At 37.3% G+C, this 27,831-nt stretch overlaps 4 protein-coding genes across 4 annotated transcripts; 2 read left to right on the top strand and 2 right to left on the bottom strand.

Moving 5' to 3' along the window:
* Positions 1–91: 91 nt before the first annotated feature.
* LOC141837676 (uncharacterized) lies at positions 92–539 on the top strand. Its single transcript, XM_074725045.1, has one exon. It carries the CDS (start codon positions 92–94, stop codon positions 497–499), a length of 408 nt encoding a protein of 135 aa, XP_074581146.1. The 3' UTR covers positions 500–539.
* Positions 540–2,498: 1,959 nt separating this feature from the next.
* On the top strand, positions 2,499–4,225 carry LOC141837306 (uncharacterized). Its single transcript, XM_074724733.1, is given in 8 exon segments — positions 2,499–3,061; positions 3,613–3,659; positions 3,661–3,682; positions 3,825–3,892; positions 3,949–3,987; positions 3,989–4,007; positions 4,009–4,059; positions 4,175–4,225. Coding segments are annotated over 8 exon segments (534 nt in total). The 5' UTR covers positions 2,499–2,824.
* Positions 4,226–6,697: 2,472 nt separating this feature from the next.
* On the bottom strand, positions 6,698–11,303 carry LOC141838332 (fruit protein pKIWI502-like). Its single transcript, XM_074725772.1, has 5 exons — positions 10,778–11,303; positions 8,218–8,317; positions 8,040–8,135; positions 7,878–7,958; positions 6,698–6,985 (listed from the first exon to the last, which is right to left on the bottom strand). The coding sequence occupies exons 1-5, from the start codon at positions 11,263–11,265 to the stop codon at positions 6,923–6,925; spliced, it is 828 nt and encodes a 275-aa protein (XP_074581873.1). The 5' UTR covers positions 11,266–11,303; the 3' UTR covers positions 6,698–6,922.
* A 1,279-nt stretch (positions 11,304–12,582) lies between these two features.
* LOC141838330 (pre-mRNA-splicing factor ATP-dependent RNA helicase DEAH7) lies at positions 12,583–27,734 on the bottom strand. Its single transcript, XM_074725770.1, has 16 exons — positions 27,606–27,734; positions 27,262–27,477; positions 26,428–26,501; positions 25,123–25,303; positions 24,849–25,025; positions 24,622–24,746; positions 21,866–21,963; positions 21,512–21,620; positions 19,993–20,170; positions 17,626–17,855; positions 17,366–17,545; positions 16,745–16,816; positions 16,493–16,669; positions 16,057–16,118; positions 14,500–14,652; positions 12,583–14,421 (listed from the first exon to the last, which is right to left on the bottom strand). The coding sequence occupies exons 1-16, from the start codon at positions 27,721–27,723 to the stop codon at positions 12,822–12,824; spliced, it is 3,750 nt and encodes a 1,249-aa protein (XP_074581871.1). The 5' UTR covers positions 27,724–27,734; the 3' UTR covers positions 12,583–12,821.
* Between the last annotated feature and the right edge of the window lie 97 nt (positions 27,735–27,831).

The following is a 27,831-nucleotide window of genomic DNA, read 5'->3' as shown; positions in this document are numbered from 1 at the left end:
CTTCATTGATTACTTTCTCCTTAAGCATCTGCCTCCCACCATTATAAATACGCTTCATCAGTTGCTTTCCTTAATTAACCATCAAACCCTCATGGCGTATGCATCTTCTGCCCTCGTCGTCTCCTCCACTCACTGCCTCGCCGGCTCTCACGGTCGCTCCCGCTTCCAGCGAAAGAGATTCGCGGTTTGCGCTCGCAAGAACGATGACGGCGGCAGGCTCGTGGACGAGAACATGGTGACCCTGCGGAGGAGGATTCACGAGAGGAGGATGGCGGAGAACTACAGCGACAGAGTCAACGAGGCTCCGGGGGATTGGATGGAGTGGGAGCGGCGCTACTACAAGAGATATGGATCGGACGTGTCGGAGTTGATGGGGATGGTGCAGGTGGTGTTGATGAACGCGCGGCCCAGCGTGGGGCTGGCGACCGTGGCGGTGGTCGGGCTGAGCATGCCGGCGGCGGTGGCGTTGCTTCTGCTGCTGTTGCTCTCGATGCGTTGATTGCGTGTTGGAAGTAGTCTCTGTCAACCTGATCGACATAATCGATTATTATTTGATTCGCTAAATCTTCTCTCTTGTGTAGTGTTTTTCTATTTTTGTTTTTGGTTTAGTACTGGCAGAGAACAGAGCAAACGGCAGAACTCTTCGATCAATAAATTAGACGAATCCTAAAAAGTTAATTTGGTTAAACATTCATATGTATCGATTGACGAATGAACTCAGTACAAATTGATCTTTGTTTTTCTTCACAAATGAAGTGAACCATCAGAAAAACAAAGGAATAATTAAGCCTGATCAGGTGGGAAAAAAAATCTATTTCCAGAATTCTTTGTACGTGTTATTTCCTTAACTCCTTCGGACCAGTCTACTTTCAAATTGAGCAACGAAACAAGAATTACTTCACTGTTTCAAGACCTCTGGTTATTCATGTTTATTCAGATTTGTCTACCTGCACAAGATCCTTCTCTGTTCTAAGATCAGTCATGAACAACTACCGGTGACGAAGTGGCCGACAAGTTGTGGCATTCGGAGTCTCTACGTCTCGAGTTCATTCTCTAAGTTGGACGACGCATTTGGCGTCGAGTAGAATGATTTGCAAATGTTTCCGTGCCTCCTTTTTCCCAGGGCATGCTGCCAATTTGAGGAAGAGTAAAGTTCATGCAATCAAACGCTGGAGACTACTGAGATGGCGAGAAGAACAAGCTAAGTTCAGCTCCGTGCGAGGTTGGTAGGCGACAATCTTAAGGACAAAGTTTGAGACCTGGCGGAGGAATCATGTAAGGTTGATAGAATTGCCACAGTTTACCTCACTCACTTTTTCTTGGCACAGCCATTGATCGGCACTGCGGTTGTGGAGGCTCAGGAAAGTTAACCATACGTTGCCATGGCATGTTTTGTTCATGCTTAGATGAAACCTGACAAGACAAACAAAAGCCACCCAGAAGGATTGTGGACGTCCGGCAAGGAATGCATCATCATCAATAATGCAGGTGAATGTAGGATTTGTTTTGTACTCAATGTGGGAGGATGAAGCAAGCAACTTTGTTTCTTTTCATATTCAAGTTCAAAGGAAACGTGGGAGCTTTATGGCTATTAAACTCATGACTAGATCTTTTTGATCTTGAGAGGACTCGTACCACGTTGAATATGAGAGAATCGACTAGACTTTGTCAGACTGCAGTAAGTGGGGGGATCACATGCATGCTGAGAAAAAAAAAATGAGTTAGGGTCTTTAGGAAGATGTGGTGATACGCGAAAGGACGGTGGAAAAGATGGAAGATGCAAAATGATGTTAGGTAAATTTACACTGAAACGTTAATAATGGTATATATGAAGATTGATGGATCCATGCATGTTTCACTTTTCCTTTTCTTTTTATATTTGAAAGAATTGGATATAATTGCGTTAAAGCTGTTGTTCTATACAAAAACATACCCTCAGGAACAATTGCTTTTATATTTGAGTTTTTTTTTCTTTCAAACGGGATTGTTATGAACCCTAAAACAATTCGAGGAGAAAATTAACATGAAAAAGTCAAAATATTTTGAAGTGCATTGAACAATCGGTAGCGGTTCGACGCCCTTGATTGCAAGAATAATGGTGTATTGGACTGTCTACATGCGCAACGTAAAACCACCACCCCACTACGTCCTACTCTTTCCTCTCTGGCTTTTCCTGTTCATGTCCTCTTCCTTCACTCCAACACTTGCATCTCCTACCTTTTAAGTCTCCATCCTCCTCTCCTTCCAATTCACAGCTTACTTCTCACCTTGCCTCTCGGTCTTGTTGAGGTTCTTCATCTCTCCAGACAAGGAAAGCAGAGATCTTCCAGGGCCCATAAGAAAGCTGGCACCTTTCCACCAAAGACTTGATGCCGTGTTTCATCTCGGGATTCCTCTGCTCTTTGGTAGGCTTGATGCCGTGTTTCATCTCGCCTCTTCTTTTCCCCTATTTCATTCTTCGGCGTTTTGGTTTCCAAAGGACTCTTTTTTTTCAATTTCCGTTGCAAAGCTTCTGATTCTTGTGCTTTATTTTGTATAGATATCTTTGGTTTCTCTTGCATCCGCAGTAGAATTGTTAATTTGACAAAAGAGACATTTTTTCTCTGCTGCATGTACGGTTTTGATTAATCTCATAATTTTGATCACTTAGAACTTCCTTTTGTTTTCTCTGTGTCTAAATGAAGGTTGGATTAGGTGTATCAATTTTTATTCCGTCAACTTGGCGAGGGGCTTTGGATGGTTCCATTTGATTTCTATAATTTCTGTGATCTTTCCATTTAGACTTTGAAGATATAGTTAATGCTGGTTCCTTAGATCTTGAAGGATGGGAGACCATCTTAGTTTGCTCGTGGACCACCTGCTTACTGAGTCAACTCTGCAAGCTGCCATTGGGAATAGAAAAGGATGCCAGAATTCCTCAACTTCAACTTCAGAATTTGCTCAAAAGAGAATCTTCAGGGATGAGAATTCTCTGGGAAAGTTGGTCGAGTGCCGAATTTGTCAAGAAGATGATGTAGATCACAACATGGAGATACCTTGCTCATGCTGTGGCAGTATGAAGGTGAAGGCTTGTAACTATGATTCATTGTGTTTATATGTATCAATGAATTCAGCCCTGTTATTGACTAGGTGGTTAATTGATTCTCTGTTAAAACTATGCATTTGAAACATTATGCTTGTGTATATTTCCTTAGTACTAATGGTGGTTGGTTCCTACAAATTGACTGCTAACTACTGGAATGACTTAGCTTATGAATAGGGGAGTTACATTGACAAGCTTCAGCTGGTTTATATGAATCAAATGAAGAATTCTGCCAATATCTCTCCAAATTTAGATCAGAACTAGGTTAAATTCTTATTACAGCAGGAAAGAAATGGTAAACAGAAGTTGATTAGATGTCTGACATTGGAAGCATTTGCAAAATTTGCATTGAATGGTTCATCAGAGACTCAGAAGATCTGCTTTTGAAATTAAAAACCGTATAAAGTTCCTTTTTTTGGAGGATTAAACATTCTATAGATGTTTATTAAAGTTTGCTCTCTAGAGTCTAAACTTCTATACTGTTAAATAAGGTAAGCAAGTCCTACTTTTTGTCTTTCTTCCATTTGCAGTTTGCTCACCGTGAATGCGTTCAAAAATGGTGTAATGAGAAGGGGGACAGTTTGTGAGATTTGCCTGCAGGTGAAGTCTTCTTGCTGGACTTAAAGATAGTTCTTGATCTAAACTTTCAATGTCCAAAGTCTCTGCTCTAGCATCATGATAATTCATTTTCTGGTCGAATGTTATTTTGCTGCTACATTTACTAAACTTCAGTTATACTCAGCAATTCAAGCCAGGTTACACAGCTCCACAAAAGTCGCTTCAGTATGGCAGTTCTCCAATGAACTTTAGGTGCTCATTTTCTCACTAAATTTTTTCAAAAGAAAAAGAAACACCATTGTTTGCAGAGGAGATTGGGACATTATCAGACACAGTTTGCAAGATTCGTTCAGGCCACGACGATATTTTTTGTTGGAGGCACCAGAAGCACCTCCTGTTGCCAGTCCGTTGCTCTGATTGTGAGTTCCTTTAATTTCTGTTGAACAATCACTTAACTAACTGAAGCAATTCCCTAGTTGCGCGCATTCCTGATCTTGTTATTTCACAAGTTTTATTTTTTCCCCTTTTATCCAGTTCATCATGTTCTTGCTGTTCCTCCGATCCGCCATACTCTTCCTCTCATGATCTCTGGAGCCGTGCATAATACTCATTCACTCAGCTCTCGGTAAAATCGTAAATCTTAAGACCGTTGCCTCGCCGTTCGTTTGCTCCTCGCGGCTCATTCCTGACCTGCTTTACTTCAGCCCGTGGCAATCTGAACTCGCTCAACGCCGGAAATATCCTCCGCCCGTAGTAGCTCTTCGCCGCCGCCCGGCTCGCTAGCGCCTCCATCTCCTCCTCTGTCAGCACCGAAAAAAGCATGTCCATCGGCAGCAAGAAGTAAAGGGGGCCGCCTTCTTCCAGAGATCTTCATCCTCCGCCAGACCCGAAACCCGGCACCCCACACCGAGGTGCCCGGCCAGGCGTCGAGCCCAGGGTGCTCCACCATGACCTCGCCGGCCCGCACCGGGTGGCGGCCGAGGATGCTGGTGAAGTGGAAGGCGGCGCGTCCAACTTGGAGGATGCTGGTGAAGTGGAAGGCGACGCGGGGCCGGCGCCGGCGGGCGGAGACTTTAAAATAATATAAATTTTAAAATTGTCATTTTTATTTTAATTAATAAATTTAATCACTAACTGCCTCCCATCAGTCACGGTCACTTAACTGTTTTGGCGGTTAAAAAAAATCTTAAACTTTAAATCCTATTTAATCTTTGGCGGTCGTAAAAACTCCACCCGACGCCTGCCTTTTCTTCTCCGCACGTCCCCGCTGCGCCGCTTTTCCTTCCCTGCGCATCGGGAGTTGTTTCCGATGGAGAAAAAGCGTCGCTGGACAGAGGCAGAAGATGCAGTTCTGTTCCATTACGTCAAGGAACACGGCGAGCGAGATTGGAATGGCATCGCCAAAGCCACCGGACTCGATCGATGCGGCAAAAGCTGTCGCTCGCGATGGCTCGATCATCTGAGACCCAATCTGAAGAAAGGTCCGATCACACCTGAAGAAGAACAACTGATCATTCAACTTCAAGCCAACATGGGAAACAAGTGGGCTAAGATCGCCACACACGTAAGTGATAAGTCCACCGTCCGTACAAATTCGTTTCTTATTATCTCTGATATGAATATTCATTTCCACTTTACAATCTGAATGCAAACTAACTTTTATAAATCTTTTGCAGTTGCCTGGTCGCACGGATAATGAAATAAAAAATTTTTGGAACGGCATGAAGAAGAAACCTAAGCGAGTTCATATTCCCCTTGAGCCTGCTCCTGTTTTGGATCCCCCGAGCATGGCTAAGCTGCAACCTTATCCGTGCTCACAGTCACAGGATAATATTCCTCTACCGGAGATCGTCGCTGGTTATTTTGATCTCCGGGTCAAAATGACAGCGATGCAGAGTCACGCCGAGAGCTTGCAGAGAATGGGCATCCGCATTCCTCATTCTTTTCTTTCACTCATCTATCCTGCTCCGGCACCCGCTCCGGCTCCTGTACCAGTTCCAGATACTTCCATGATACCTTGGGTCAGCTCCGATTCCCCTTTGAAGCTCGATAATAATCTGGAGATGGACTTCGATGAGATGACGACATTCATAAATACGGTTCCTGCTTCGGCTTCTGCTCCGGCTCCAGCTCCAGCTCCGGTTCCTGTTCCTGCTATCCGGCTCCGGATCCTCCAGCTCCGTATCCGATTTCTGTTCCGGCTCCAGTTCTATCTCCGGCTATCAGCTCGGATTCCCCTTTGGAGCTCGATAATAATCCGGAGATGGACTTCGATGAGATTTTGACATTCTTATATGCGGTTCCTGCTCCGGCTTCTGCTCCTGCACAGGCTCCAGCTTCAGCTCCGGTTCCTGCTCCAGCTGCATATCCGGTTCCTGCTCTTGCTCCAGCTCCGGCTCCAGCTTCGTATCTGGTTCCTGTTCCGACTCCAGTTATATCTTCGGCTATCAGCTCGGATCCCTCTTTGGAGTTCGATCCCTCCTCTTTGGTGTTCGATCCCTCCTTGGATCTGGAAAAGGATTTAGGCATGGAGGGGTTGATCACGAGATTTGTAGATTCGTTGCCTGATGATATAGAATAGGAGCTCCCTTCAGTCCAATGATATTGCATTTTATTGCCGTACGTTTATTCAGTCGGATGAATGATGTATGAACTTAGAATTATCTTTCTTTCTTTATATTCTATTTGTATATTTTTTGAAACTAAAATGCAGCTCTGTTTATGCTTATATTTTAAATAAAATTAATTTTCTAAATTATAAAATTATTTTTATGTTAATTTTATAAAATGTAATTACTTTATTTCTATATTATGAACCAAATAAGATTAGATATAATTAAGAACATATTTATAGATAGAATTTAGTAAACAATGCGTGTATTACATAGCTCCATCGAACACTATCCAGTGTAAAGTGCGAAGAATGTAGAACGGCATTTGATAATTTTCAAAATCGGGTCGGTTTCAATTAAATCAACAATATGGATGTAATAAACTGTAGAGGAAATTCAATATTATCATTCATCCTTGCACAAGAATATCTTTTTTCCTGAGCAGACAGATTTTGATTGACAAAAGAAAACTTGTATAATCATTCAGTAGCACATGCCCCCGGCAATGAGGAACCAATGATTTGATACATGTAATGAGGTGGGAAAAATTGTGATAACTTATTTTCTACTTCATGTTCAATCAGACGATCACAGGATCTGATATCAAAAGAATAAGTTGATCATGTGCTTAAGCTACAACAACAAAAAAAAAACGAAGAAGACGACGACTTCAGACGTTCATCAAGATCTTTTCTTTTGATACACCGCCAGATACAAGCTCCGATGCAACATCCTACATGTAAGAACAAACGTATGCAGAACATCAAGTTCAGACCTTTGTTTTGTATTGAAAAGTGATCAAGAAAAGCTTGAAGTAAAGGCATTAGTCGAAAGGAAGTTTGTTCAGAAGCTTGGCATCATCTAGTACATCAGATAGCATTGATAACACATTATCCATAGACAATATAATCTTTAAGTAAATAAGTCCAGAAGTGAATGTGTATTCTCGACAATTTAATTCCTTCAATGAAGTCAAGAATCTAAATGACATCTACATTGATGATTGAATACATGACTACTTCCCAACTTTTGGTTCCCAAGATTCAGCAATTTCAAGCATTATTCAAGCGACTTAAAATTTGCAGTTATGCACCCACCAATTTAATGAAGGAAATTAAGCAAGTAGCATCAATATCTCAACATGACATGATATACTGGTTTCAATCTCATGTTTCTCAAATTTTCACCTAAGTAGCTTCGACCACAAGTCTGATGTCATGTAGCATCTTAAATTTATCCAAGTGAACATCCTTATCTTGAGCTTGGCCTAAATTGAATGGCTAAATATCTAATTACATTAAGAAAAACTGCACGACAATTAAATCTGTTGACACTCCATGTGATGGAATACTAAAATTGGGTAGAAACAATTGCACTATGCAGCCTATTTCATGGTATGAACTAGTTAAAAATCTATCAAGCAATATTTCAAAAGACAAGTGGATGAAACAAAGACCAATCAATTCATTAAAAAAAGAAAATTTCTACACTGTGCATTTATAAAGTATTTAAACATTTAAAAAAAAAAAATAATATGATGTAATGAAAATAGGAAATTATTAAATTAAAAACAATTATTAGGATCATTTTGTCTATGAATTTGATAGTATCTCAGAAAATCATACCGCTGCCATTTGTCTGTGACCACAAAGTACAGCGCCAGTTGACAAAGGATTTAGTATCCTTTTATCTCTTGAAAAAGCTGCCTGCAAAATGTCACAAGAAAAAGTTGGCACAAAGTAAAAAATTCATAAAGAATAAGCTAATAGGTTTGTTCTACGAGTTACCTGTACATATCCTCTTTCACCACTCCATCTTTCATTAGGTTGTGATAAAACAGGTATTATTCTAACTCCACTTGATTCCCAATCCTTGAACCTGTCCTATAGAAAAGCAAAAAAGAATCATATTCAATTTCTTCAATAAGAAAAGCCTAGGTTGAATAATGGAACTCATAATTCAGACCTGATAAGCCATCCTCTGAAGGTTTCTAGCTCCATAGTAAAGTCTCACATCTGATCTTTCATTTGTATTGAAACATGACTCGATAAGCGAACGGATGGGACTGTCACCAATGATTCAAATAAGATAAAGACATCAACAAACAATTCAAACTTGCTAAACTATTGACATAAAATGGTAGCATATTATAGAATCTATGCAGATATCTACAGACAAAGGTGGCCACCTTTTCTGTCCACTAGAATTGTTTCTGATGGGTGTCATAGAAAATCCTTATCAAGATAATGATTGAACAAATAAAGGAAAGAACTTCGTAATGAGAAAATAATCATATATATCTTATTATAATGAGCAGAGTTTGCCTCCTGAACACCTTCAACTCTAAAATATAATTGATTCATCTTATCAAACTATGAAATCTATTTTCTCTTATTTTCTGGCAACATAATTTATTCTTATAATATTCTGTCATCGACTAACCACTTGGAATTATGACATTTTTATTTTATCGCCTACTAACCTCACTTTTTTAGAAAAAAAATTGTTTAAATTTTTTGTATGTCTAGTCAACACTTTTTACCTACTAATTTGGGTGAATATAACCATTGCACCCACCAAGGAAGGTTGGACACTGTCCATCCTAGAGAAGGAACACACCAAGCAACCAGAAAAAACATTTGGTCAATTGCACCTCCCATGTCATTGATTCAAGGTTGAAGATAAAGGTCGGAGCCTTGAGACGTGTTGACATTTCATAATGTGAATGTCAATCCTAAGGCCTATAGATACCATGTGCAAGGGAAAAAAGGGAAGGAGGATTGATAGTACTCCGACTCCACCTTGGTGTTGCAGCCCCTCTACCTTGGAATCAAGGCATCTCCACTTTGAGGCCTAACAAGCAAGCATACCCTGCCTTCACTCTGGAACCTACACACTAAGCCAAGCTAAGAGGTGAGGTGCCTTGTAGGTAGTGAATCATGCATAACCACCTTAAAATTGGGCATGCCTAACTGAGCTATCATAGTTCAGTCAACATCTTCAGAAGTTCGGTCTAGCTGAGTTTGCTGCTCATCCTCTAACCTGATCCTGAACAAGACCTGCACTGACCATTTGTCATTAGGTCCCCTTATCTATTGAGACCCATACCTTAATACCTACAAAATGTAGTTGTTCTTGCAGAACTTTTCTTCAAAACTATGGAGCACATACATATAAATAAGAGTCTAATTTTCCTTTCTATTTTACGCATCTAACCTTTATACTATGAATGATATCTTCAGCAACTTCTCCTTGATGTTGAAAAATGACAAATAAGAAAAAAAAAGTGAGAATAATTAAGGCTAACGACTTATATTATTGTGTTATGATCATGTAGTGTTATTTTGTTTCAATATTGACTTAGGTATTTCTTCAAAAAGTAATTTGTATAATGTAAATAATGAAAATCATCAAATTCAATTTAAAGAAAAATTAGTCAAATTTTCTAAAAATACAAATTTACATAACAGAGTGTTGATGTCATCATACTAATGTCATGGTGTATCATTTTTGTGTCGTGATCATTGTAATGAAGTAGTATGACATCCGATATTGCAAGTCCTCATAAGATAACATAGTTAAACCTGACATCCTCTATCACACAAACAAATGACCTATTGAAACTGAAACACTTATTTGCCTGTAAGTAGAATAAAGGGAAAAATAAATTTCCATGTATGAAGCAAATACTAATCGTGAAAATAACAAGAATAACAAGAAAACTTAGAGAGAGATGGTGCTACCAGGAAAACAAATCTTTGTAAAATAGGAATACCAAAGATCATGGATCTGATGCTTTGACTGGTTGAAGAAAAACAAATGCTCAGAATCAAATGTTGGCCTAAGAAGCACTAATCAGTAGTCAATTGAAATGAGTATTCTATTCCATCTAAATTAAGTTGGGAGTATATGAAAATCCAATTAGCATAGACCGAGCTTCATTTGGCCTAAGTGCTTCGATCTCATTATGCATTGGCATTATTCTAGTGAAAACTCACAGACAAAACTAGCTCAACTTCAGTAGCAATTACCTGTCTCCAGTCAACATTATCTTCAGATTGGTATGGTCATTCAGTAAACAGCAAAACAAGAAGCTCCTCAAGACTCAAATAACCAGGATTCAGGAATCGAATTACAGCTTCAATAAGAACTATATCAACTAAAATGATAATAAAAGGAATATATTTTTATTCTCTAGGATGTTGACAGAATTAAATAAATTAACCGTATGGATCACACAGTAAATAAAGGAAAATGGTCCTCTTTTGCAGCAAAAAAATTGAATAATTTAGTTGTGGAGACCAAGTATGTTGCCATGTTGGATATTGCACAAACGAGACTTTTGCTCTATTTTGTAACCAAAATTTGCGCAATGAAATGTACCAGTACAAGTAAATCCTGCTTTTATCTAAAAGAAAGATTCGCGGCCAAAGGATTTTCACCTCAAACATCAGCGTCTCAAGAAAATTACATCGAATTTCTACAGATAAAAAAAAGTAATCGTAATTACAACATGGAGGCCTACCTAATTCCAGATCCGGTGGCAAATATGAGGACGGTGGGGAACGCGTCAGGGGACGAGATGCGCTCTATTGGAAATCCCCTACCCATGACTTCACTCAGCTCGACGACATCGCCCCTCTCAAGTCCACATAAAAGATCGGCGGTGGACCCGGGTAACCTCTTCACGAGAAATTGGAACTCGCCACGAGAGACGGCAAAGGAGGGCGGGGACGCGATGGCGAGAAAGACAGGCTTTTTAGCGCCAGGAACGCGGAGCTGGAGGTATTGGCCCGGGGCGGTGAAGGAGAAGGCCAGATCGGCTGAATCGGAGACGTCGACCGCGACGTGGAAGAGGGAGGCGTCAGCGTCGGCAGGGGCGACGAGGCTGATGGGCGCCGGGGTCCAAGTGGCTGCGCCCTGCCAGGCGGCGGTGGCTAGGACGGTGAGAGCGCGGCGGCTACGGACGAACGTAAAGGGGACGCCTATGCGGAGGCGGGGGAGGAGAGACATGGGGCGGAGAAGCGGCGGAGGGAGGAGCAAAAGGTCGCGGAGCAGCCATGATTCGGTTATAGATCGGAGTCGGCCTTCGCCAAATAAAAAAATAATTAAAAAATTTGCATAGATTGCATTACAGATACCGACCACCCCGGACCGCCCGGTCTGATGGGTCTATCCGGTTCACTTAGATTGATCCGGCCAACCAACGCGACCGACCTGCCCATACAGTCACCTTTTAAATTAATCGATTTAAAAAAATTAAAATTTTAATTTTTTAAAAAAAACCAAACAAATCATGAGACCACTGAGGTTAGATCGATTAGCATGTCCAATGTATTAGATCATTAAATTGATAAATATGTGTGAATCATTTGATGCACTTCATTCGGTCATACGAACCAGTTGATCTACCTTAGCATGTCCAATTAGGTCTAACCTTTAGTTTATCATTACCAAATTTAAGTTTTTAATTTTTAATTTTTTTAAAAAATTTTCATTCAAGTTAATAAACCCTTAGTCTATTATTGCCAAATTTAAACTTTAAATTGTTAATAAAATATCGTTTGAAGTTAGTTCAATTACACCAACTAATTGATTGCTTAATTGATCTTGAAAATCATTATAAAATGCCAACTCTCAAAAATTCCATAAGCATCTTTTAACACTTAAATTCCTTTTCCCAATTTGGTTAGTAACTTTATGATAAAAGCACAAATCCTACCTAACAATCAGTGTTTTAAATGAAAAGTACAAAAAAATTACACCGACTTATTTTTTATTTTAATGTTTTTCATTCTTTATAGGAAACAAACCCTAAATGGCGTGCTATGTAACCTTCCTTTTGCATTCAAAAGCATTCTTAAAGTAAAGATTGAAAAAAAAATTGAGTTAGATTCTCCAGTGCATTCGTGTGATCGTAGTTAACATGCAAATGGATCCAAATAAAAGGCTCGTGGCCGTCAAAATCTATCTACTTTTTTCCTTTGACAACAAACAAATCTATGCAACAATCTAAATGGGCCATCAAATATATCGATTTTATTTCCTCGAATTAAGGATGGTTGATACCGATTTTGAGGTTCCTTGAAGAAATTGAAGTTTTCATTTGGTGCCGCTGATAATTATATATCTTTTGAATGTTTATTTTTCTTTCATTTTATTAGAAATAAATTGGCTTTAAACTTTTCTTCAGATTTAGCATTTATCATGTGCCAATATAAACATAACTAAACTCGCATCGCAGCGACACGAACTTTACAAGGGCAATGAAATCCTCAGCGAGATCAAGCAAATACAGTGAAATAAATTAGCAAATCTGCAGTTTCGTGTTCATCAGCCTTCATTAATTCAAAATAAATAATCAGACATTGATGTACGATACAACACCATCTACAATAGCGGCATTAAGCGTGCTCGTCACAGTTGTAGGTAGGCTTTCTTTTGGCCTCTACAATTTTCATAGAAACACCCTATATACCTTCTATCCAAACGAGTGATAGAAACAGAGCATAGAAGGGAAGGCAAATGTAGAGTATTACGGATAGAGATTTGTAAGATAAAAGTACAATTTACAAACCCAATTTCTTGGGTCTGATATATGTTGAAGTGCCTTTCCGCAAACCTGGCATTGCGACTTGCTGCTGTTGCTTCGCTCGCTTTTCTCGTTCTCTCTCCTTGTTCAATTTCTCAGCTTCAGCCTGTTCTTTTCTAAGATTCTCCATCTCCTCCTCCATTGCAGTCTTCTCTTCCTTTTGTTTCTTCTTGTGATCGAGCATAGACGTATCAGACTCTTTTACAGAGAAAAACATCGGTCCTAACTCAGCCAGCCAATGTGGCTCGACCGCAGTCACACATTGCATATACTCCTTGGTGGTCAGCACAAGCTCATGGTAAACCACATAATCTGGAGTGTATCCGAGCCCGTAGAGTGCACTGCTGGGATGCAGATGGCATGGCATACCATTTCGGCAATTGACATACTCACCCACACCTTTCAATCTGGCAGAATTGTGGAAATATGCAGAACAGATTGCCTTTCTGATCACATCCCAGTCCAATCCGCATGAAGTCAGGGGAATCTTCAATTGCTTGAGTATGTCTAGTAACTGGGATCTGACTTCCCTTGCCTTTCGAAGACCCTTTACATGCAAGAAGTGATCATTACACCAGTCTCCACGGTATTGATTTGCTTTCCATTGTTGGTATACATTGAGAAGGGTCAGGTGGTCAGACTCTGGAACAAAAAACTTCTCCCTTGCTGCATCACTTTCCTCTGCTCGGTCCTTTGGTCTGAAGAAAACAGAAGGCACCGAAAGCATAGAAACAATTGTTAGAACCTCATTGATGCACTCCAGCTGTTCGCCCATCAACAGCATTTTGGCAAGGGGTGGGTCCAAAGGGAATTCAACCATCTTCCAACCAATATCGGTAAGACTACCAACATTGTTCAAGGCAGCCAAAACCCATAGCTGGTACATGGAATTGAGGATGTTTTCTTGTGGCGGTGGATCCATGAAGTCAAAATCTAAAAGATTTTCAATTTTCAAGGATTTCAGCAGCAAGACCACATTCCCTAGGTTTGTTCGCTGGATCTCTGGGACAGGATTAGGAAGCATCTCATTTTGATAGGCTGATTCAGTAAATAAGCGATAGCATTTACCAGGACCAGTCCTTCCAGCACGACCAGCTCGTTGGTCAGCAGCTGCACGACTAACTGGAAAGACTTGAAGAGCATCCATACCCATTCTGGGATTGTAGACCTTCATTTTACCATAACCTGTATCTATTACATAGAAGATACCGTCCACTGTAAGTGAGGTCTCTGCAATGTTGGTTGCCACAATGCATTTCCGAGCATTGCCTTCTGCTTTCTGGAATATCTTGGCTTGCAGATCAGCTGGCAACTGAGAATAGATTGGTAATATCAAAAGTTTTGGGACTTCTTTGCTTGCAGAAGCAATGAGTTGCTCCATTCGCTCAGCAAGAGCATAGCACGCAGCTTCAATCTCATCCTGCCCTGTCATAAAGATGAGGATGTCACCAGGAGGACTAGTGATGTGTATGGCCATAGCCTGCTTAACTGCAGCATCAACATAGTCTTCACAGGGTGTTTTGCTGAACTGAATATCCACCGGAAAGGTCCTTCCAGGAATGTAGAAAATTGGAACACTGACAAAAGAGGTTTTAAGCAGAGATTAGGAGAAAAAACATCAATGATACTACATACCAAGTTAATTAACACTATACCTTCCAAAGAAATTGGAGAACTTTTGAGCATTCAAAGTTGCAGACGTGACAATAAGCTTGAAATCGCGTCGTCTAGCAACTACTTTTTTAAGTATTCCAAATAGAACATCAGTACTAAGCGATCTCTCATGTGCTTCATCCATGATAATTACTCTGAAAAAGAGAAGCAATTCTCAAGAAAATTGAAATTGTAATACTCCTGGAGGTGAATTTACTGTATAACTGACAAATTTTCTAGAATATTGATTTGCAAAAGTAAAGAACTGAAAATTAAAGCATAAATAGACAAATATATCAGTCATTAAAGTCATAATTTAAACTCTAGGCTGCAAATATCATGACATTGCAAATATTCATGAATACCTCTGATAAGCTGGATCATTTCATTGTAAAGCAGAATGAATAGAATTCAGTTGATCACAGATGAACATAAATGAGCATGATTCATAAGAATCTATCAACAGGTCAGTACAGCCAAATATGAAAGTGGCTATAAGTATCAAGGCCAACCATCAAGAAAGATAAGAGGAAGAGGCTTTAGCATCAAAATGCATCAGTTGTGTTTTCCTTTTATCTATGATCTTTTTTCTAATAAAGACTAATAAAAAGGAGAATAAGAGCCCCAATTGTTGGGTTAAGTTATTGTATGGTCAAGCAGATTTTAGCAAACTATACTTAGCATAATTGGTGGCTACAATAGAAAATATCTTATGTGTACAGGAAATCACTTAACCATGGCAAACAATCAAATAGACATTAAAATAACTGAGATCGACTAACAAGGGAAGAAAACCAAGAAGGGAATAAGTGACAAAAATTTTCTCAGTTGTACATTTCCTCTGTTTCCTTTGTGAAAAAGCTAGAGGGAAAGAGAAGTCTTGGAAACCTTCCTCTATATTGCTTCCATCCAATTTTGGTGGAGATCTCTTTTTTGCATGGAATGGAGATCAAATCTGAGCATAAAAAAATTCTTTGAAAATCTATTCTTAATTTATGCTTTTCATTTTTTTATATCTTTGATGAATGAAGTCTTCAAATCCTCCCCCACCCCTGTCTTCCCTACCATCAAAGGAAATGGTCAAATGAAATACATTTTACAATCTTTTTCAAAATTTTCCCTAGTTGTTTTCTTCATTTATCGGACAATAGCCTAAGTGACAATTATCAAACACGATAGAAGGGACAAACACAGGTGAAAAATTGGCAGTTCTCCATAAATTTACCACTCTCCAATATCCTATAAGAGAAAATAGCTCTTCTGTTTTCTTGTTGTCAACTTTATAAGGAATACAAGTACTACACGAAACTCATCACAATTTACAAACAAGGTGATTAACTATGGTTACACGGATAAGCAAATAGGTATGCTTGGTTAATATAGGTAGCTAGTTATGGTTGACTAATGAACATAAGTGAACTTATTGGTTTTTAACATCCAAACGTGGAAAGGAGATAATGCTAAACATACAAAAATATCACTCCAAAAAAATTCATATTAACAGACTAAGGGCTACTAGAATTCTAAAAGTCTGTAGTAGAAAAATAAAATAAACATACCTGTATTTGTCAAGATCAGAGTCTTTCAGTGTTTCTCGCAGAAGCACCCCATCAGTCATGTACTACAACAATAAATTAACTTTAGGGTTGGGGCATTTCAAATACCAGTAATACTCTATAACAACGCTATCATTATAAACTTTCAATATATATATATCCAGCAGAAAGTCAAATGCTTCAGTTAAGTAAAAAAAAATGCCTACAGAAAAAATGATTCACAAGCAAGTAATCATGTTGCATAATACTATCATTCCAATTAGGTAGGAAATCCAAACAAGATTGAAGTTTAATATAATTTAAACATACTGAACTTTTTCAAATACTTCTACAATATTCTGTAAAAAAAGGTTCAAGGCAATCAAGGAGCCATTTTAATTTATTATAATAGTACAAGACACTTTTCAAAATGTCCACTCCAGAGACACAACTAACATACCTTTATTATGGTAGTTGGGCCAGTTACATCCTCAAATCTTATAGCATAACCAACTTTATCACCCAACTCTGTCTCCATCTCCTCGCTCACTCGCTTTGCAACACTCATTGCTGCCACTCGCCTTGGTTGTGTGCAACCAATGATACCGCCAATTGAATAACCATCTTCATGTAAGTACTGTCAAGAAATCTTTAATATAAGACAGACTAAACTACCAGTACATTTTACGAAAATTACTCTTGAGTATCACACCTGGGTCAATTGTGTTGTCTTTCCTGAACCAGTCTCACCAACTACCACTACAACCTGATTTTCACGAACAACCTAGCATAGAGCACATACTTTAGAACAGTATCTCACAATTAAAAAATAACTACAGCATACAAAATAGTGGATATATTGATCAGAAAACAGTGCCATAACAACATAACATGGATTTGCTCTAGAATATGACAGAACAACATTGAGGATAGGTTCAGTGCTTATTAGAGATGAAAAATGCTTTGGAAAACAATCGGGACAATGGAAGGAACATGAAAGAATCATGCAGCAAAGAAACAGGGTTAGGACTAGGGATTACAGGGAGAGAAAGAAAAGTGTGGTAAAATGAACAAGGAAATAACTTGAAAATGAACTCAAGGCAAAATAGAAGGATGGAACCATAGGTGCAACAGCCTAGGTTTGATAATGGCAAATATGAGAGGCAGTGAAGAGAATAGGGTTCAAAATTTGGTTTCTCTTGATGATTTATCTTAGTTATTCCTTTCTAACTATTGGACTTAATAGGAAAAAAAAGAAAATATATGCTTTAAATATAATAAAGCATGACATAAAGTACAAAAACTTGGCAGTGTGAATCTGGCAATTTTGTACCTGCAATAGCTCATCACGCACAGAATATATTGGAAGATATTGGCGTTGTTGTGAAAGGGACTTTGACTTGGCAAATTCACTCACTGCTTCACCTTTTTCTTTCATATGTCTAGCAAACTTGGCATCCTCCTTAAAATCCACTTCACCCTCTTCTCCCACCACTGCAGTATCAGCATCGATCTGATATTTGAAACATGTCAAGCAGAATAGCTCTAGGAATTTCGGCAAGAAAAAAACAGATTATTATTACAAAGATCAACCTGCTCAGCAGTCTTCTGGACCCCTAAAATTTCTCCAAGTTTTGATCCAGCCAGCTCCCAAAATCGCTGACGTGATTTATTCATACTCTGTTTTTCATGAATTTCTCTAACAAGAACAGAACCTTTGCGTGCAATTATGGCCATGTCTGATGTTGGATCCTTTATAGGCATTACTGGTTCTGCCTGTTTAGTGAACACTACTCTTCCATCAAGGAAAGGAGGCTTTGTATCTGCAGCAAAAGGGTATAAGTGCTAAGTATATTTCAGAAGTATTTTTGGACCAAGTCTTAACTGACAATACAGTACCTTGGCAATAAAACCAAATAAGCAACAAAAGAGAAAAAGGTTTTGCAGCTTCAAATTTTCTTGTTAATGAAAATATTAAAAAATGATTATGGGTAGGTAGCACTGAATTGATCAGGATCACTGACAAGGAAGATTTGTTTAACTATTATGTGATTAACAAATGCATCATCATGCCCATGGATCCAAATGTGGGACAAAAGGGCAAAGAAAAGCATAAATTTTACTTCACACATTAAATATTAATTCCAAAATTAACTAGAATTTTATTTTAGGAACTCTAAATGGATATATGACAATAAATATATTAATAAAATTGTGATAACTAAATTTGTCAATTGGCAAAAGGGAGTATGATATTCCCAATTCTTTATCTTGTTTATTCATTTAATCTATACTTTGTATCCGTATAGTCCTACGATAATTGAACATCACTCGCTGGTCTCTAATTTCCTCTTCAAGTGAGTTTGAAGTGAAAGTGAAAATCTTTGAGATTGTTTGAAAATTCTTTAATCTCACAGTAAAATTGGATAAATAAGGTTGAGACTCTAGTTACATGTTTGGCTTATTATGATTGATATTGCTCTTGGATCTGCTATTTCCTTCTGAAGTTGAGTCTAAGCAGGTTGATTGGGAGATCCCTTTATGTTTTGAGGCTTTAGTTCTTTTTTGGGTTTGGATAGGTTTGACAAGCTTGAGCTTAATATTTTACCTGTGTTTAAAGGTGTGTATCTCACTTACATTATGTGTGATAGAGAGTTCATGCAATTATGATAAACAAAGAAAGTTAGAGGGAACATTCATAACAAAAATGTAATATCAAGTATTGTCATTGTAGTCTCCCATTTGAATAAGCACCAAACACCTCCCCAAGCAAATATATGTGAATGAGGGTGAGGTTCAGATGCCAATTGTACTTAGTAATTGACTCAATAAAGATTTACACATCTCTGACAACCTTACAATGCTTATTCCCACATTTCAGTGTATGGAAGACATTAGCATGCTTTCATGTGTCATCTAGTGTGGCTGCAGCTATAATACAAGTGCAAATTAGTATGTTTCATAATTTATTCCTCTATCTTCGTCCTCTCAGATGGTTCATCTAAAGGGTGAAGTTATTTGTCTTCATCTTACTTAGATCTAATTGAAACAACATTATGATCTTCCTTAAACATAAGATGGTTTGACTCTGGGTCAAGCTATATGTTGAGGGTTGATTTGACAATAATTACGTTAGTTGTTGGTGCAAGATTCGTCCTTTTAAATCAATTAAGAGAATAGCTTATTAACAAATATCTAAAAACAATCTAGGTTGTCGAATCTAACTCATGGATATAAAATCTTCCTCTACTAATTTAAGCATCCCCAGTCTCCACTCTTAGCACCTATATCTCTTAAAGAAAGGTGATATTTCCTTCCATTATAATCAAGTGAGAATATCAACAAGAAATAATGATGATATACAAAGAATCATATTTGGACCAAGATACTGTGATTTTTATTAACAGTGGCATTTGCTTAATTTTTTCATGAGAAAAATAATCAATTTTGAAATAAATTATACTAGCCAACAAAATTAAACAAAACTAACTCCAAAAAAAGGCTGCAGCTATAGCGGAATGAATGATTGATGTTTGACGATCATGACAAGCATTTTTTTTTCTACTGGAAACAAAATTAGGACTCAATCACTTAGAGATTCTTAAGATGTCTAATTTGGGGATATTAATAACGACATCAGTCATAAATCAAAATAATAGAATTGTAACCTACCTGACTTTGTCTGATCATGAAAGAGTACAAGGATAGATCAACCATATTTATCTGTTATAATCAGTGCAGTGCACTATGCAATAACTAATATGCAACCTGGGTCAATTGGAGGGCTGGCATCCACTTTCACCAAACAAGCACACATATTTCATGAAGCACATGTCTAATTACATAATTAATATTTGTGATAAAAGCACTACAATTTTAGCACCATTTTGTTCAGTCATCAAATTTGCTGATGGATGAAGCATCATGCAGGAGTCATATCATTAATGTAACTTAGCATACCATGAACTAAAAGTATGATTTTGCGCTCATCCTCATCGTCAAAATCCATCTGAACCTCTGTCCCTCTAACAGCTCCTGATCTCAACAGCTGACGATCCTCCCATTGAGCATTATCAGCAGTTAGTTGTGACATTTTCTTACTTTGAGCAAGAGTCATTAAAGTTCCATCCTTGCGAGTCTGCAAGATTAGGTGCATGGAGAGATGAGCAATGTACAACAAGCATAGCATAGTGGAGACATTAACATAAGAATAGAAATCTTGTGTACTGGGTAGACAAATAAATTGGATAATTTGAAAGAAAAAAATGAAGAAAAAAAATAAAAAAGAGGATTTTTATGGTCCTTTCATGATACTAAGAATTGGCAAACATCTCTGTGAAATCGAGGCATACCAATTTTACAGAAGGTTAAGGCAATGGTCACAGACAGAAAGGGGTTATCCAAGAGGCTAGTACATAGTCATGCAATGAAAAGTTTACCCTGTAACAACCTAACAGTACCAATAAAACCACAGCGCTTCTGCTGGTACTTGTTTTCTTTTCCCCTTGAGGAATATCCATTCTACGGTGAAGGCCAACAGGTAACACAGAAAGGTATTTATCCAAGGGGCTAATACATAGGTCATGCGACAAGAAAATTATACAGGGATTACATGATATCCACCTTATCAATACTTTGTTCTTCCTCAATCTAGAAGGCAACTACTAATAATATCAAGCAAAATATAATTGTGTCAAACTATGACTACAAGAGAACTATGCATCATATGGGGGTAAAGCCTCCATTTGGTGAAGATGCGTTTCGGCCCAGGATTAGCAACAGCTTCCAAGGTCTTTATCAAGTTGGTAGCAGGAACCTTCCAAGGTTCACCTTAATTTCATAAAACAAAAACCATACAGAGTGGCTAACTATAGTTTAACCAGCTGTAACATGCTTTTTCTGTTCCTTTTTTCAACAACAATCTTCAACGTACTTTCATATGAAACGTCATTTCAAGTTCAATTGCCTTGCTGAAATTTGATGCTTATAGTGAGATTCAAAGCTAGATAAACTCCTGCCAGTTTACAGGAAATCAAAAATCAGCTTTCAAACTTCATTAATATGTGCGAATGAAAATTGAAATTTGATTCCTTATGTCTGCAATGATAGTATATGAATATGGTGGGTAAATATCAGAACTTTTTGTCACATGATTTCCAAGTATTTCTAGGCACAAATTGGAAAATTTTGATAGGATTTACAAATACAACATTTCTGAGATGCTAGGATTCTAATTCCACCTCTTGTTTAGCAATCATAAAAGCAGAAAGCAAATAGCCCGAAGAATGTAAATATTTAGTTGGGTGACTGAGTAACTTGCTACAAAACCAATTCTGAACATATTGTAATTCAACTACGAAACCATTATGATTCAAATTGCAACCTAGCATCCAGAAGATAAGTTTAAAAAAATCCTGGATATATTGACAGTTTATTGTTCTGCAACTACATAAAAAACGAGGAATAAAAGCAAATTTACCAGTTTCTTTGTGAGCGTTGCTTCTTTCTTCTGATAAGAAGCATCATCCCCTCCAAACAAAGATGAGCTATCGGCATCGTACATCGTGCTATGCTCTTCTCTATCATACCTAAATAAATGCAAAAGCATTCAAGTCAATCATTGATCCTAGATGGTTACAACAATTTTCAACTGATTTATCATGCATAGCAAACCTCTAGAGACTAAAAGCTGTTGAACTTATTGTCAGTACATTATTGTAGGAGATCATACAAATTGATTTAATTGGTTGATAGGTAGATAAGCCTACCCAGTAAATACTAATAATTCAATTTAATTTCAACAAAAGAACGAAATTCATAGTCAGGTAACTACCATGCACGATCTGCATCATAATCCATCTCCTGCTGCATTTCCTCTGTAATATCATAAGACTTAAAAGTTGTCAACGAGCTCTCAGCAGCTTCATTATCCTAGTTTGCCAGAAAAAGAATAAAACATCAGTAAGTCTTGGAAGTCATTGAGCAAATAGTTAACAATCACAGAATATTCCAAAGAGAAAATTTGTAGACTAGTAAAAGGTTAGCCAGTCAGAAGAATTGATGCCATAATAGTAAGCAAAAATATTGATGTTTTTCCCTGCCATGGATATGGGCATGTATGCATGAATGCATAATTGAAACAGGGAGAAGCAAAGAAAACACCCTAGATTTCAATATGGAGGGCAATATTCTCAGAAAAAAGTAGCAATACTGAAATATTTTGCAACTGGTGACTGAGGCTTTTGTAAGAATGTCATAAATGTTTAACTAGGGTACCTATGTCTGGTCCACACAAGCTTCAGGTAATTGCTTATACATTAGAACTTGTTGCATAATAAAGGGTTGATTAAGGCAAAAGAAACTAAGGGATGAGATTTGTTTAAAGTTGTTTTATTGGAAGTAATTTTTGAAAAAGAGTAACATATTTATCCCATATCTTAATGGTTCCTCTAACCGCTTCACATCTCCATAATAACTGGAAAGAAAAGACTTTCTATTAATTGGTGGGTCATCTTCATCAAAAGAAACATTGGATAAAATTAAAGACAAACTATGCCTTGGATCTCATACTCTTTAAATTACAGTAGGATATTGTTGATACTTACATTCTTTCCGACATCTATTTTCTTTAAAGCTTATTTTATTTCATTTGATGATCTATAATTATAATAAATCTAAATTTCCTTAGAGAGCTTCAGTAATAGTTTGTAGAAATACTTCTATATCTAGTTATACTCTTCATCATCAACTCAACCTATATACACTTAAGATTTTAATAATATGCAAATCCCAACAAATTCTTTTCCATGGTTTTAGTCTTTCAGAAATAAGGTAAATATCCTCTCTTTTTTTCTTCTCTGAGTTGTCGGCTTAGCATAAAACTACTAAAAACTTTGAATTTTTCTATACTTGCAATTTTTTGCCTTGACTTGCAACTTTATATGTTGTTACTTTTTCATCCTCCTGATCCTCAATTGAATATTGTACTCTTTTCAGAAAATGCCACTATTTCAATGGGATAATTTTTAACTATGATTTAGTTTATCAAGGAAAAAAGGAAAAATATAGGCCCTAGTCCAACTTGCATCTATAATTTGTACATTCACACAAATAAACAGTAATTGGCACTACAAGTGGATTTTCATCTTAAATGCAAGGAAACTGAGAGACCAAATTGGAACACAAAGATACCATGGTGAATAGAAGATTGCCTCAAGTCTACAGGCCCATAGCATGAAAATTTACATAGTTGATCACTTGAAACTCAACAGATCAATGAAGCTTCAAAAGGCATATGAAAAATTAGTAGGACTAATAGCTGGCATAAAATACTTAACCCTAGCTAATAGTAGCTAGCTCATCTAAACTTATAAATCTCCTCTATTAGCCTATAACTTGTTATGTGGAATTAAATTGGGGTGTCACAATCTCCTCACTTAAGTTTTGACATCCCCGTCAACTCATAGTCTAATATCTTCCCTAATCAACAACATGTGAGGCCTAATGGTGACTACACCATCACATAGAAAGTCATTTCCAATACCTCACCATGCCTAGAATTAGGTAGCTCTGATAACAATTGACACAACTTACTTAAATGAGAGAATTGACTTCTTAACTCGTCAAACTCAACCATTCCCAAAATACTTAAGCTAAAGTTAACAGTTGTTAACTCATCTAATTTTATAAATATTCCCTGTTGGCCCACAACACACCATATTGGACTAAATTTGATTGGTACAAGCTCTCCCACTTAAGTCTTGACGTCTCTATCAAGATCCAAATTCTCGACTCATAACCCACAATCCTCCCTAATCGGCAACATGTGAGGCTCAATGGTGGCTACACTATCAAACAGGCATTCGTTTCCAATACCTCATGCCTAGGATTAATCTCATGGCCTACTTGAACTAGCTCAATATCTTATCAGGCCCAATCAGTAGTCTAAATTGAGGTGGTACAAATGCAACAAAATAATAAATGTCATAAGAGTAAAGATTATTAGTATATTAATGTGCTCTTCAGTGGCAGCCATTTTGTGGAGCTCTTTAATTCTGGCAGTAAGGGAAATAACTAACATGGTAGCATTAGTCATGCATGTACATAAGAAATATGCAAATTCAGTTTACTAATACTATAATGGCAAAATATCAATTGTGCCACCAAACTTATAGTTAATAGGAAATTCTCAGTATAATTTATACAGAAAAAAATGTCACTTAAGATTCTAATAAGCTGTCAACAATCAAATATCATTAATGTGCCTTAACGTGATTTTTTTTTCAGAACATTGACTATTTCACTCGTTGAATTGACACCATTGAAAAATAGTGCCTTTATAGTATAGAACATTTCGTTTGGTAGGCATCTTTCCTCGCTTCGTAGAAAAGAAATTTATGTTGCCCAGCATGCAAATCTCTTTTTTATTCAATGTTGTTGTGTCATATTAGACTGAAATCTCCAGTTTAGAACTTTAGATAATTGAAGTATGAAATTGTAATGGATGCACAAAACGGTTCTACAATCAGCATCCACCTCATTCAATTTTTAAATATTCAACCCAAAATATTCATAGGAACCAAATGCTACCTCATGACCTGCTACACCACTAACATGTAGATGATGCTTCCCTCTTTGATATGAACCAGAACTTCTTGAAGATCCAGAGGCACGTATCGGTGTCGGAGAGGGAGCTATGCTGTCCCATGGAGAAGCTATAGGACCACATGATAAATAATTAGCAAATACGTCCAAGGAAAAAGTAAAAAAATTAAAGACAGATTTTGTTCAAGTAATTAAACTACAACAGCACTTGCCTGTGGAACGAGGTGAAGTATCCAGCCATGGAGACACAAGTCGTGCATCAGGTGAGGCGCCTGCTAACATTGGAGATGGAGAAGGTCGGTGCCTACTAGACAAAGAATAAGTGTCCTGAGAACTTCGTCTTGGGGTATCATCCCATTCCAAGTTTCTATCATCCCAGTCTGACCTATCTGAGAAATATCAGGAGATAGCTTAAAAAGAAAGTTCAACAAAACTAGAATTTGTGCCAAGCAAACTATCATCAAGTGAAGTCAATATAGAATGTACCAGGAGTTCTAGAAGTGTGATCATAACGACTGCGCTTCCTGCTAGAATCATTATAGTGCCTGGATCTACCATGTTCGTGTCTTCCACCATGTTGACTAGTATGATATTTTTGTTTCTCGTTCCTCTCATGATTATCTAGGCTGCGAGAATCGATGCTTCTTGAGCTTCTTGATGTAGAAACCTTTGGAATTAACAAGCATAGGCAAGTGTCAAGAAAAAGTTGTACTCCTCAGGAAGCAAGCAAGATAAACATAAAAAGTTTATAGAAAATGTAACAAGGTAAACAAATACACGAAAACATTCTAGTGAGAATTGCAGGCTGGACAAAATTGTGTTAAAATATGAGTTGGCAAGATTTATTTCTGCTATACATGTATCGTAACACTAGCATGCATTTACATCCTAATGACATTATGCCACATTTTTTAGATTACATTGCAGTTTGGGACTAGCAACATAGAACTTGAACCAGGTAGTTTGTTTATAGTTGGCAGATTGATTGGACCGAACTTTCAAACTGTGAAGAGATTAAAAATAAAGAGACTATGTCTGGCGATAAGAAACACAGAGAATCAAAAAGGCTATTTTGCAGAAAGGGCTCAGTTACATAGTCAATGTAAAATTTTGTATATGCATATGAAGCAAAAATATTAAATGAAATCTTGTTGTACCTTTCAGACACTTTATGATACAAGAAGTGTATTAATATGTTAAATCTAAAAGCCAACCTAATTACTAAATTAACTACTAACTAGTACAGCATCAATTTGTACTGGTTAAAATGTTCATTTTATTTATCATCGACATCCTATAGAGACTCCACTCTTTCCTTGATTCGCTGATCAGTGATAGGCATGAGAAATTGCAGAGGATGAACAAGCCAATCTAATTAGTATATTAACTACTAATTAGTAGTCTAGTACAGCATCAGTTTGTACTAGTTAAAATGTTCAGATTATTTGTCCTCAAGATCCTTTAGAGACTCCAGTATCTCCTTGATTTGTTCATCAGCAATAGACATGACACATCGCAAAGGAGGAACTTCCCACATGTTTCCACTGAGTCTTAAGAAGTAAATTTTACTAGAAAATTGACAAAAGAAATCTATTGAAATCCTGAATTGAAACAAAATGAGATCACAAAGTATGAAAATAATACCTATTCAAGTAACTGAAACAATATTGCATGCATTTTAATAGTAAAAGACAATCAAATATTGTACACATTTTGTTAGTAAAAGACAATCAAATGAATATGCAACAACTAATAAATTCATACTTGAACAAATAGTGCAAAATAACTTACCTCGAGATTTCGAGACTCGTTTGCTTGTTGTGAATGAGAATTTTGGTTGCCCCCGTCATCACATATAGTAGACTCTGAAACATTAAAAAATAGCCTTTTATATCTCAAAAAAATTACAAGCACAGACAGATGTCTAGAAAAATAGTTACTTATGCTCAGTAAGATAGTCATTTAATTCCACCAAAATTCTTGAAAATATATATATAGTCATGAGTAAATGGCAAAAAAGATGTCATAAATATGTCGAGCGCCTACCCTGGTTTAGCTTGTACTACAGTGAGTATAACATAGATTATAGATGTAAAAGGCACCATCAATGTTTCTCAAGAAAGTGAACTTAGGAATTCTAGGAATATGATTATCTCATCTAACCTCAAAAAAAGAATTAAGTAAAACACATAGAGACTTGTAAGCATTTAGTGGCTGATAAATGGATCATTTTCTCATTACTGTGCTCTGCGTGAAATAAACTTACGAGGTCTGGGCTTCCAGCACCATCATGATCTCGTAATATTGTCTTCTCAAACTACATTTTTTCTTATACTTAATCTGATATCCACCTTCTATTCAAAATTTACTTCCAATACACTCTAACAACCACCAATTGCATCCTCAGTTTAGATCAGGCAAGGATGCAGAATTGGAATGAGAGATGGAGATAAACAAGAACCTAAACATACTGTCCATAACCAATGGATCCTTTCTATCACCATTATATTTTCCATATATGAAAACATAGCATATGTGAATGCAATTGACATTTTCAGAACATGTTATCCAAAGTAAGGACTATGTCTTCTGATGGATATGTAGAAAAATGATAGATTATTTTACCAGAAAGTGAATTGTCCTCGATAAAAGATCCACGATACCGCCGCACGGCATGTCCATGTGTGCCACGAGATGAATCATCTGCAGAATCTTCGATCCCAAAAGAACCAATCTTCTCATCTTCATCAATAGAATTGAAGATCATTGCCTTTCTCTGAATAGGAACTTTAAAACATGTGTCCTGTTTCTCTCTTTTTGCATTTGCAAGAACATCCAATCCTGTTGACAGTGCCAAAGCCAAGATAATATTAAGCACCATCTAGTGCAAAAGCATACATAATATCTCAACCCTTAACTTCTAGCATGAAAAGGACAATGAAATAAACAATACAAATTGGCACTCATACCTAAAGAAGATTTTCTCTCAGGAGGTCTATAAATTGGTCTTTCCTTATGAGGCGTGCACAATCCTCCAGCAGTGCCCACTTCTGCTTCTAAAATGGTGGTCATTGTATCAATATCCATAACTTTCTTATCACCCTAAAATTGTAGGAACAGGGTAAGTTAGGCCTGGAAACTTTTACTAAAAAGGTGAAATGGTTAATTAAAAACAGCCCGTGAAAAAGAAAGAAT

Source organism: Curcuma longa, chromosome 11, assembly GCF_044706935.1.
Source record: "Curcuma longa cultivar G26 ecotype Majalengka, Jawa Barat chromosome 11, ITB_CL_G26_1.1, whole genome shotgun sequence".
NCBI classification, from domain to species: Eukaryota; Viridiplantae; Streptophyta; class Magnoliopsida; order Zingiberales; family Zingiberaceae; genus Curcuma; species Curcuma longa.
The sequence above is the reverse complement of the archived record's forward strand: the minus strand, read 5'-3'. Positions and strand labels throughout refer to the sequence as shown.